Source organism: Thunnus albacares, chromosome 15 (assembly GCF_914725855.1).
Source record: "Thunnus albacares chromosome 15, fThuAlb1.1, whole genome shotgun sequence".
NCBI classification, from domain to species: domain Eukaryota; kingdom Metazoa; phylum Chordata; class Actinopteri; order Scombriformes; family Scombridae; genus Thunnus; species Thunnus albacares.
The window spans coordinates 19,379,047-19,391,867 of record NC_058120.1 but is presented as its reverse complement, the minus strand read 5'-3'; the positions used below and the strand labels follow the sequence as shown (position 1 = coordinate 19,391,867).

Genomic DNA, 12,821 nt, shown 5'->3' with positions numbered 1-12,821 from the left:
ATTTCAATCAGCAAATTGGATAAAGCACGAGCAGATAGTTGGTCATTAATAGTGTATAACAATAATGTGACCAAGTGATTGATTGTGAACAAAGGTCTCTATCCCTGCGTTATTTTACATTTTATTTCTTTTTGTATTTTTCCCCCCATCGTCATCATTTTTTTTTCTGCTCTTCTGTCTCACTCTTGTATCTTCTAACTCACTCTCTCCTCTATCTCGCTCTTGTGCCTTCTCTCTCTCCCTTACATCGTCTTATTCTCTCTCTCCCTCTCTCTCCTGCATCTTCTTATTCTCTCTCTCTCTGCGCTCCTGGAGCGGGGGATGCCAGGGGGACAGAGTGCAGATAGGACCTGTCTCCATAGCAACAGCTTCTGCAAGCTGCTGACACCCTACTGGGGGGGCTGAGGGGAGGAGAGGTTGTGATGGGGAGGAATAGTACAGGGGTTGGGGCATGGAGAAGGTGTGCGTGTATGTGTATGTGTTTGTGTGTGTGCACCAGTGCCGGGAATATATGTGAGGGGGGTCACGGAGAGGAGAAAAGATGGAGAGAAAAGTGAGCAGAAGAAGAGAGTGAGGGAGATGGATGAGAGGGAGGGAGGAAGGAGAGGGAGAGAAAGAGGCAGCCGACCCTGCTTCTTCCCCAGGGACTCAGTGGCCTGCTCATGTTCACTAGCAGAATTAGCATAAAGATGGGGGGAGGTGTGTTTGAGTGTGAACGTGTGTGTATGTGTGTGATTTTTCTTTTTTTTTTTTTTTTAAATTTGTGGTGGTTTCAGATATTCAGGAGAAGAAGGGCAGCGAATGTATCTGAGTACATGTGTGTAATTGGTAGTATGCGTTGTTGTCCAAGGATACAGTATGTGTCACATGGATGAAGTGTGTCTGTTAGGTGTGCGTGCTGGTGGAACGATGGATGTCTCTGAGTGTGTGTGTACGTGTGTGTGTGTGTGTGTGTGTGTGTACGTGTGTGTGTGTGTGTGTGTGAGAGCGATTCCCTCCCCTGGGTCTTAAACCCCCTCCCTGTTCTGGTCCTGTAGTCTGCCTCTCTGTACTGAAGGGCTGCACTTTATGAGCCTGTGATGCAACTCTTTGTGTGTGTGTGTGTGTGTGCGTTTGTGTGTGTTTGCGGGTTCATGCGCTTGCGTGCATGTGTGTGTGTTTGTTCTGGTGTGCTTATGTAAGCACTTTGAACATGCGTCTCCATCTATGTGTGTTGACAAGAATACAGTTATATCATATTTAACTCCCGGGCTGAATCATTCACCCTCCTCTATCCTGGATTCTAGCTTAATTTGTCCTTATTGTTTGGTGATGTGTTTAATATGATTAGCAAAAGTTAGCAGTCAATATAAGATTTAAGGGTCATAATTGTTTGCTTTTAAACATTTTTCTCTCTAGCCTTTAAACAGCACCTTAATAGTCCCTAATTTTAGAATTTGTATATGCTATGTGCAAAATTAATAATGCATGAGCTATTAAGGGTTCTGTTGTATTAAATTAATGCCAAGCGAAATACTTTTTATTATACAATGTGGAAAATTTACTGAAACATTAACAGATGCATAGTTATACTGTAAATAATAACAAAAAAAATGTTGGATGTATTTATTTTTTAGACAGCAGTAGTTGAACAATGTAGTTGGTCAGTTAAAGCTTTGCAGAAGTGATTGAACACATCTCCAAGAGTTGTTCCTTATTTTCAAATATCTTCTACTTTCTATCCGTTACACACATCTAATGGTAAAACAGTACAAACTCAGCTTATTCGCTGATGACATGTTACTATACTTAGATTATGTAAATACTAGTTTAATACCTATTAAAGCTAATATAAAAACACTGTTCTAATTTGTGCTTCCAGAGTCATTTAACCATCAATATAGTGGATATTATATCACACATACTAGATGTACATATGTTATATATATTGTAAACAGTTTTTACTAAAGCAAACATTTTCCAATTATAGCCAATATTGTTCATATTGAAAATAAATGTCTCTGCTTAAAGTCAAGTTCATAGAATATTCTCATCCAGATATACTTTAAAATCACCAGAGCACCAGCTTTATTTATAAAAATTGATTATTGATTAAATTAAAATACCAAAACGAAACTGAGTAGCCAGTTTCTTTGAGGCACCTTTCAAAACATTACAATACGACTTTACCCTAATAAACTGGAAACTCTGCATGTTTGATGTATGAGGATCATCCAAAGATTGTTATACATTATCATATTGCAGCAGTCCATGTAATGTCTCATTGTTACATTGATTTAGATACAACAAAATGTTAAATTAACCCAAATGGTTAAATCTTTACCTTTTTGTTACGTAACGTAAATAATAAATCAGACCACTGTTGCTTTTATGAGGTAGACCAAGAGAAATAAATGCAAATTAAGTGTAATCACATCAATCATTGAGTCTGTGTGGACTAATATGTCTTTACTGCCCTGCACTGAACTGTTGCCTCTAAATTAGGGTTGGGCTGATGGACGATCGCCGACGGCTGACAGTCATTGACCACTGAGCCCTCTACCATCGTAACATCATGATTCAAAAGCCCCCTATCCCCCCCCCCCCTCGTTGTCTGTCCATCTTTTACGCAGATTACATTAATAAATTACTCTTATTGGCTTTTTACTCGCAAAGCTTTTATTGTACTTACAGTAATGTAACAAGTCAACTTGAGTAAAACATTATCTTCACTTCACCTGGTTCACTGTCTCCACCGCTGTCAGTCTCTCCTCTGCTCCGCTCCGTGTGTGTGCGTGCGTGCGTGTGTGTGTATGTGTGGAGGGGCTGAGCCCCGCCCTCAGCGAAACGCAGAGGAGAGAAACTAGCACAACCATAAATGACAGCAAAACACAGTAGAGACTCTCACACTGTCTGTTTTATTTATATTATTTACATTTACATTATTTAATTTATGTGCACTTGATTCATTTCAGCTCAGTGTGAGATCAATATATAGTCATCGTCAGCACAGATCTCTGGACGGGTGCAGTCTGTTCTCTTTACTGCTTTGGAAGAAATGTTTCATGATTTACAGCATAGAAATAACATTTTGGTGGTATTTCTCCTTGAACCCTTCTTATTAATTTGTTCTTGGTCCACAGAAAAAGCTGATGTGTTGTGTGCTGTTTTCTGTTCTTTCTTTCCTCACAGAGAAGAGGGTACAGTTTAAAGGTTGTAATAGAAGACACTTTCCTGAATTAACCATTAAACTTTAGATGGGAGGGGAGGGAGTGGTGGTGGGGGGGGCAGGAGTATGTTGTGATTGCAGGTGCAGACACTGCCCCCTGTAGTAATTTGATAGCCAATGCATATTCCTGTAAACAAGAGAGAAATAACACAAAACATCACATTTAATCACCACATTTGTGCTTTTTGTTTGTTTTTCCAGAGCGCAGCGGCAGCGCCCAGCCCAGTGATGGGCAACATGCCCCCCAACGACGCCATGCCAGGCGGTCCCATGCCCCCAGGCTTCTTCCAGGTATGACTTCCTCCGTCTCTGTCACTTTCCTGTTTACTCCTCCATCTCTCCATCGCCTCCCAACACACACTTTCTCTTTCTTATCTCTATCTCCATATGATTCATTCATCTCTGACTCCCCTAAACACATGATCTCGACTTCAAAATTTTAGATTCCTTTACTTCTAGATGTGGAAATATGTCTTGATCTCAAATTTCTTTTATAAATCAGTCTCTCTTAAAGGGAGTTTTAAGACCATGACATCCCACTTTCCCACCACTTAATTTGTCAATTAAAAAGTATAAATCACCAACATTTTCAGCAAAGGGAGAAAAATCTAACTTTGGTTTTCATATCCTGAAAGTGTTTTACAAAAATTAGAGGAAAAGCATTTCAGACTGTATTTAACTGACATATCTGCAGGATGATATTATCAATTGATATCACAGATTGATCCATATCTGTGTGTATGTTGGCAGATGTGCAAAAGAATTTCAGTACAGTGAACTGCATAAATTAATATTTTTAACAATTTTTATAGCTCAGACTTGAGATTTCCCTCTATAACATTCAATAAAGTCTAAATGACCAAGTTTCTTGTTCAGCTGTATGTAGAATATCTTAACTCAGATGTATATTTATCACAAATGTCTATGTGTTTATATTATGTATGAATAAAAAGAATATTGGCTGATTTATTATCATATTTTCATTGATCTGAGCATTGGCCTTAGAAATCCAGTATCAGTCTGGCTACAGTAATTAAGTCCTGTATCACTGTAAAATCAATAAAGTAGTTTGATCATAAATTGCCACAGTTACAGTTTGGGTCTCCCACTTCTTTTTCCTTCTTTCCCCACATTTGTTCAAACACCGTTTATTCCACTCTTGATATTTACACCAACCGGAGCCTCTGAAGCTCACACCGTTCATTCATCTGCGGTTTGCTCTCGCTTAGCTGTTCAACCGATTCGTGATTCAGCTGTCCCTTATTCATCCTCTCCGCTCCCCCCCACCCCCCCCCCCATCTCCATCTCCCATCTCTGTCTCTGACCTGTCCCAGCTCTGTGAAGGGAAAGGTTTTAGTGTGGGAGATGGCTGGCTGTAGAGTGAAGAGAATGAGATGCACAAACACACACGGATACATGTACAAATACATGCGTTCACACATTCACATTCACAAGCAAAAACACACACGCATGCACACACACACATATTTTCTGTGAGGCAGTGGTGTGATGGACAGCACTGGCATTTGGCAGGAGGCACGATAAGGTGGTGGAGGAGAGTAGGAGAGAGAGAAAGCGAGTGACACGATAGAGAGAGGGAAGGATGGAGAGAGATGAAGAGGGGTGAGAGGAAGAAAATGTGAAAGATCAGTGCCACCAGGATTGTGGCCCGGTGTTTGTTTCTGTGGCTACCTACCACTCCATTGTTTGCCTGCTGCAATCGAGGCAGGGTGATGGTGGTGAAAGGGGGGGACTAGTGAGAGTACGACTGTGAATAAGCAAGGGGAAGGGGTGGGGAGAGAGAGGGTGAGGAGAGATGCATGGAAGTGCTATTTATAACATTGGTGGGGGAGTGAGATTGGGCGAGGGTTTGTGTTGTGTGTGTGTGTGTGTGTGTGTGTGTGTGCATGTGTTTGTGTGTATGTTGTGTTCAAGGGACCTTATTGTAACCGAGAGCTTAGGTTGTTTGCTGTAAATATGGTTCATGGTCATATTTGGGGCGGGGTATCATTTGAAACCTTTTGAACACCAGTGCTGTTACGATATTGAGTTTCAGTCCTGATATCTAAACAGTATAATACTCTACTATCAGAAATATAAACATGTTATTATTAAAAAAAAAACTCTTAACATTTAACCAAAGAAGCCAAAGGGCTCAAATGTTAAATGTTGTCTTAACGCAAGAACTTTGTCCAAATAAAATAGTCTAAAATTGGCAAGAAAAATGTATTAAATCAGGAATTATCTGATCAGTAAATGATATAACGAATTAGGGATGCATCAATTCAATCTGCCGGATCTTCACTTTAATTATAAAATTTAGTGTTTCCACTCAGTTACATTAATTGAGGCAAAGTCATGACTGGGGCCACCGACTCGATTTGTAGCAGCACGGCAATCGCTGGTGTCACGTTACCTTACCATTTTAAAAAAAGATCTCAAAGAGCTCCACACAGCGAGGTATGTAGCTTTTAAATTTAGGAAAAAGAGAGCACTTGTAATGGATCAGTAATCTGTATCAGAGGATACCCGGTGTTGAAGTATCGGTATTGGGAGAGGAAAAGGGCGATGACGAATCAGACCAGATATTTGATGCCAGATTTCAGTTCTTGGCAATTTTTTGATGCTCAGTGCTACAGAAACATGTTGTTACCAAAGAAAGTATTGAGATTTGATAACTGGGCCTACTTACATTGTACATGAAGTGCTGAAACATTGTGATTGGTGCCATTTGAGATATAAACAAGATGCTTGGACTTGAAAACATTAGTTTGTACCTATAATGAAACAGCACAGGTGTTATTTACTGAAGTTTGTTGAGGCAAATTTACATATTTAACTATGAATAACACCTCAGAAGCACTGACAAGCTTGCACTGGCTAACTGAAGGTACAAATACCCCCCCCAAACTCACTGAAGTAATCCACATGTGGTGTGTTTGTGTGTGTCCGGATGCCTATGAGGGATATGTGGAAAATTCCATTTGGCATTTGAAAATTAGCCAGCTTTTATTTACTTTGGACAATGGGGAAAGACAAAAAAGTAAGGAGATGACTGCACTGACGGAGCGGAAGCGAGACTGTTGCATAATGAGTTATTTATTAGGGGTCATTAACCTCTTGTCTTGGGGTGAAATGTCGGCAATAACACAGCAGTATGTGGAGATGACGGGGGGGACTGCTCTCTTTGTGCGCAGGGACACTATCTCATATTGAAGTAGGCTTACAGAAAGCAGGAAAAACTCCCAACTTTTACTTGTTTTCGTCAGTATCATCTTTGTGGTTTGAAGTTGCCACTAGTTTCTGTCCTGCTGCTGCCGGTCCTGTTGCAGCGAGCCTTTGGCAACACTGCCCCCATGTGGTATAGAGTGAAAATACATCTGGGTCGTCTGACCTGAGAGTCCCGAAGATCGTCTGCAGTGAAGCCACACATGTAATGGACAGAGTGGATAGTTAACCTCAAATAAATTGGGCTTAACACTAATTTCTGTACGCTTGTTTGGACTTAAAAGGCAAATCAAAACTATTCCTGTTGGGCTTGTGTTGAGCTTTTAAATCTGTGTTTTTTTGTTAATTATCTGCGGATTCCAGAGAATTTGCCCATTTTTCTTCCACCTTCCTGCTCCTCTTCTTCCTCCTCAACCTAAAGACTCCCCCGCTGACTCCTCCCCTCTCGCCCTCCTCTTTCTTTATAATTTTGATCGGGTAATTCCTCCAGGTGTAAAACCCCCTTTGGCCCCTCCCCTCTCTGATATCGCTCTTCTTTCTTAAAGGGACCACCCGGCTCTCAGCAGTCCCCCCACGCACAGCCCCCCCCACACAACCCCAGCAACCCAATGATGGGACCCCATGGCCAGGTAAGACGCAAACACCTTCTCTCAAACACCCCTTTCTCTTTCATTCCCTCAAAATCTCCCCCCCTCACCCACACACAAGCTCTATTTCTCTCTCTTTCTCTCTCTCTTCCTTCCACTCACGACTCACACACTTTCTTCTCCTTCTACCCCCCCCCCCCCCATGAGCCCCCCACCCCCCCGAGCCCCGTTAGTTCTAGTTTCATTCTGGCTAACTCCCCGTAGATGTTATCCCCTCCAGTTGCCAGCTCCTTTATGAAAGCCGTGGATCCAGAGGCAGCAGGCCCTGGTCCTCTTCAAGGCCCAGAATCGGCTGTCCCTGTGTGGGATGAATAATTCACTCCTTGCCCCTCCCCCGGAGCAGCTTGTGGGGGGTTGCACACTTATCTGCTCCTCCACTCTTAACATACACCCACATGCACAAACACACACACACACACCTCTCCCCTCCCCTCTGCCTTCTTGTTCTAGCAGCTTATAAATAAAACAGGGAACAGGCATTATGGACATGTCACATATACATACCCTCTCGTACGTACACATATGTACGTTCACTGTAGACACATGTATAGGACAATCAGAGTTTCGGGGTGCTTTTGCTGCCAACTAAGACTGTATTCAGTGTGTTCAGCCTTAAAAAAAACTTTTATTCTCCGTCAACGCGTTTCAACGCTTATCCAGAACAGTAGCTACAGATGCCACGGTGGAGGTAAAGCTAGCCTTTGCCCATTAACTACGGCAGCCCGGCTCTTCATTCTTGTGGTTTCTGGTTTCCGTCTTGTGTGCGAGAGAGTGTGGAAATGCTTCCTCTACGGTTTTGAGCGGTGTTGTTGGCCTGAGGTGTCTCTAACTACGCCAGGCAGACCACAGGCCGAATCAGCTTACACCACAGTGAGAGCAGGGTGTGCAGGGAGCTGTGTGAGTGCTGTCTTTCACACACACTCAAACCTGCACACAGATACAAATCCTCGCTTTTGAGTGCATTTTGTGCGTATAAGCAGGCATTGTTAAAAATGATAAAACACAGACTCTTGCTTAAGTGCTTTTTTTTTTTTTGTTTATTTGTTTCCAGTGTGATGTGTCGACAAATTTGCGATCTTTTTTCGGTGTCATCCTCCATCCTCCAACCACACTGTGTCCATCTGTGTGTCCTCAGTGCTACCCCCCTGTTTGAGTGCTCTCGGATTTATCAATAATGAAAATGTTGTTTTCTCTGTGTCCCTCTTTTCCTCTCATTTCCCATTTTTCCTCCTTCCTCTGTTTTTTTTTTTTTTTTTTTTTTTTTCTTCCCCCGCAGCCTTTCATGTCACCGCGGTATCCAGGTGGACCGCGCCCCGCACTCCGAATGCCAAATCAGGTACTGGACAGGTTTTTGGCATTACTTATTCTCTTTTATTTGTTGATTTTCGACAACTCACAGTTTCTATGTTGCAGAGAGTCTGTTAGTATTTTAATCAGTTTTCATGTCCGCTTCTTTCTCAGCCTCCTGGGGGAATCCCAGGATCTCAGCCTCTCCTGCCAAACAGTTTGGACCCGACAAGACCGCAAGGTAGAGTGGGAACAGTTCTCATAATCTCAAGCCTGGTGGGGTCCCTTATTATGAAATATGTTCATTTTGTATGATAGATGATGTGTCTATAATAGATGAGGACTCTTCTGGGGCTGTAACTGATGATTATTTTCATTATTGTGTAATCTATAAAGTCATTTTCAGTTAAATTATCACTTTTTTAGTCTATAAAATGTTTGATTAATAATTAGAATGAGAAAAAATGGGCCCAGAATCCTCTTCCAAATTTGTTTAGTGTTAACAAAGTTTTAAAAAAACACAAAGGGATTCACTTCCTACTGGTATAAGACAAAGAAAAGCTGGAGACTCTCATGTTGAAGAAGTTGGAACTCAAATTTTAAGCATTTTTGTTTGATAAATCACTTTAAATGAACAAGCAGTTTCTAGAATTTCTTACATTTTCTGTCTGAAATATTAAAATAATCAAAAAGTTACTGAAGAGCCAGACTCGAGTCAGCACATTTCTGTTTACTCTCCCGAGAGATTGTTGCACAATTTCAGTTTCAATGGTTATTTGTTTCTCTCGGTGTGGATTGAATGTGAGTCGGTGTGTCTAGCTCAGGAAGGGGTCCGCTGTAATTTTAGCTGGAGATTACAGCTTCAGGGGCCAGAGGGTTACAACTAATGGGATTAGGATGGAGCATTGTCTGTGCCATGTCTTAATTCCTGATTTTAGGAGACGAGCCATATGTGGATTTACGTGAACACTAGTGTGTTGTAGTCAGCGTGTGACTCTGTGGGTCTGCTCTTTCCAGGACATCCTAACATGGGTGGACCGATGAGAATGAACCCTCCTCGAGGAATGGCCATGGGCCCACAGGTATGACCAAGTGTACACACAAAGACACACACTTAAGTTTATTATTGAACATCAGTACAGTTTGGGCCTTTTTAAAAGTGTCAACAGGTATAATGCCGTTACAGTTATCAGTTGGTGTTTTATATGTAACAGTTCAACATGAGTATATTCATACATGTAGTGATTGTTATAGATAAGTACTAACATAACTAAACAGTTACCTCATTAAACACTTAATTCTAGTTATATATCACTGGCTGTGTAGATTGTAGATTAAATTACATGTTGCTTCTTCATTACTCTCACTAGAACAGCTCAGGCTTGTTTGTTTGTTTATTTATTTAGTTCATTCATTGATTCAGCCTTTATTTAAACTCGAAGATCATTCAGGGCATGCCCTCGTTTACAATGATGTCGAGTGTACAAAACAGAATAATTACACACAAAAAACAACCCAGTGAGAAAGCAAACAAACAACAGAACACAGCCAAACAGATTAAAAACAATTAAATTCGAGAGCGGAGTAGTTTGTAATCATGGTTTTAAATTGACCTATAGGTACAATTGTTTAAGAGTTTCACTGTATGTTGCAGAGTGTTTACATTAGCCAATCACTTGAACGAGTTGAATATTGACTATAGGACCGGTTCAATAAGGAAGAGAGATATGATGGCAAGTTGCCATTAAGGGCTTTATAAATAAATAGAAACCAATGCCTGTCACGTCTTACTGTTAGAGATGCCCGCCCAACCTTTTCATACAAGAGGCAATGATGTGTGGAATAACTGTCACCGGTAATAAATCTTAGGGCAGAGTGATAAACTGAATCTAGGGGTTTAAGAGTTGAGGCAGAGGCGTGTCTATAGATAACATCACCATAATCCAAAACAGACAAGAAGACAGCATCAATGATCCACTTCCTACTGAACTTAGGAAAATTAGCTTTGTTTCTGTACAAAAGTAACTTTTTGATCCACCAGATAACAAGATATTTATACTCCGAGACCCTCTCAATATTGTGTCTGTTCAGGGTGGTAATATGCAAACTATTGTCCACAACATCTCTGGCTCCAGAGAATAGAATATATTAAGTCTTGTTTGAATTCAGAAATAATTTCAAATCAAAAAGTGCAGCTTGCAACTTGTCAAAGGCTTGTTTATTTAAGCTTATTTCAGTGGCTGAGTGTTCAGTATCAACAAAGCAATACAGAACTGTATCATCCGCATAAAGACATTACAATGAGCATTACAATTTGTTATAAAGGATGTAATATTGTTAATATAAATTATGAACAAGATAGGACCCAATATTTAAGGATGTTGCAGCTGCTTTCAGTCCAATGATGTTCATGTGCTTGTAATACTTGTGAAAATTATCACTAGTAGAAGAAACCGAGACCAGGATAGCTCAAGAATTAGATTTACCAAAATCATGAGAAGAATAATCTTGTTGTGAATCAATAATAACGTCTCTCTGCATGTTCTTACGTGTTTTTAACATTTTCTCTGTAACAGAATTACGGAGGCATGAGGCCTCCTCCCAACTCCATGGGCGGTCCCATGCCAGGAATGAACATGTAAGTTAAAACACCTCATACACTCAATGAAATGTAACAAATCTCAAAGCTTGTGTTGTTAAAAGTCAGTCTCTGCTTCTACTGTATCTTCTAACAGTTTACTTATTTCCTTTCTCTCCACTCTATTTTTCACCTTGTCATCTCTGTTATTTCCCTTTTATTCTTGTCCTTCTCTTTTTCATTCTCTATGTTCTTTACTTCAGGGGTCCTGGAGGAAGAGGGCCTTGGCCAGGACCTAATGCTAACTCTGTGAGTCAGAAATCCTCCACATGTACACATGATCACATGTATAGGTGGTAGGCAAAACAAGAGGAACATCCTTCGTTATCATGAAATCCAGTATAGTAGCCCTTCAAAAACAAGCTTATGTGCAGAATATGATGATGATCAATTTTGTTTTAGCAACTGTTAGTAAGGTGTTCATTTTACTCTGTAGTTTGTAGTGCTAGTACACAAATATTCCTGTCCGTGTTGTGACTGGTGTATGTGACCACTGCTCCTTTTTCTCTTTTTTTTTGCTTGACAAAACTACAAACTATGGCATAAAAATAACCACAAAGTCAAAACATGTCCCTGACAGTCTCAGCTAAATAAAGTGGACATTTTTAAGTTTCACAAAAGTGGAAAACACTGTATTGGACTTTATAAGAACCAGAATCAGAATCACCTTTAATGGTCGAGTATGTATACACATACAAGGAATTCGACTCTGGTTTAGTGGCTCTCAATGTACCTACACAGAATAACAACACAACAATCTTCAGGAATATACACAAGGAATGACTATATACAGGTGAAACTGTTTCTGTGAACTGTAAACAAGATATAAATAGTGCAAAGAAGTGAAGAGTACAAGTGCTGAGATAAATATTAGATGGTAAAAGACAACAGCGTTGCTTTATATACGTATAGTAGGTGATTATGTACAGTATTGGATTGTAAGTGTTCCTCTTATTTTGTCTCTCCTCTAACCATCAGATCTGATTTTCTGTTCCCTCTTTCTCTCTTCAGATAGCCTACTCCTCCTCATCTCCAGGAAACTATGTGGTGAGTTCAAATCTATCGAAAGCAGCGCAGCTCTCCCAGATGGAAGTTATCAATTTATTGTACTGATGTAACTTATTCATGTTTTAATGAGTGTAATTTTAACCTCTATCACCGATTGTTCCCCAGGGTCCTCCAGGCGGAGGAGGTCCACCGGGAACTCCCATCATGCCCAGCCCAGGTGGTGCGTCACCTAACTATGTCCCCAACACTAACACTAATATAAATGTCTTCTCCATACTCCCTCACTGACCAAGCATAAATGTGTCCCCTCATCAGCCAAGCACTATTAGTTTTAGTGTTCCCATTTGTCTACTTTTTATTCAGTTGGTGTATTTTTATTATTTTAGTATTTGATTTATTGTTTGGTTAGATCTTTATTAGCGTTTCACACAGCTTTGACATCATCTAGTATCATGTAACTAATGTTTTTGTTTTCGTTTTTCCCTTAAGATTCAACTAACTCCAGTGAAAACATCTATACAATGATGAATCCTATCGGGCCGGGAGGCAACAGACCCAACGTGAGTCTCACACACTATCTGGGCTCAATTGTTATTTTTGGGTTTATTTGTCTTTTAACAGGAAAACCCCCTAATGGTATTTTTAAATTTTTAACTTTCTGAACTTGTAACCATTTCAGACACTGCAGATTGATTCAGGGTTATAGTTATGGATGATGTTGTAATGATTAAAATTACACAACCTTTCCCACAAAAATTAATCCAGCTCAAATAGAGCTTATAACCACATCAGTGGGCACCAGTAC

General features: G+C 40.4%; 1 protein-coding gene across 2 annotated transcripts in view; it reads left to right on the top strand.

Moving 5' to 3' along the window:
- Window positions 1-12,821, top strand: part of zgc:110158 (uncharacterized protein LOC553590 homolog) — a 42,401-nt gene that overhangs the window by 23,825 nt on the left and 5,755 nt on the right. The window contains exons 5-14 of one of the 2 annotated variants that reach the window (XM_044375445.1): window positions 3,410-3,499; window positions 6,982-7,065; window positions 8,360-8,419; window positions 8,545-8,611; window positions 9,388-9,452; window positions 10,947-11,008; window positions 11,212-11,257; window positions 12,020-12,055; window positions 12,182-12,233; window positions 12,506-12,576. In XM_044375445.1, the coding sequence (XP_044231380.1) occupies window positions 3,410-3,499; window positions 6,982-7,065; window positions 8,360-8,419; window positions 8,545-8,611; window positions 9,388-9,452; window positions 10,947-11,008; window positions 11,212-11,257; window positions 12,020-12,055; window positions 12,182-12,233; window positions 12,506-12,576 (633 nt within the window). Of the gene's footprint in view, window positions 1-3,409; window positions 3,500-6,981; window positions 7,066-8,359; window positions 8,420-8,544; window positions 8,612-9,387; window positions 9,453-10,946; window positions 11,009-11,211; window positions 11,258-12,019; window positions 12,056-12,181; window positions 12,237-12,505; window positions 12,577-12,821 lie in introns of both variants that reach the window. The other variant, XM_044375444.1, reaches the window with a different exon arrangement.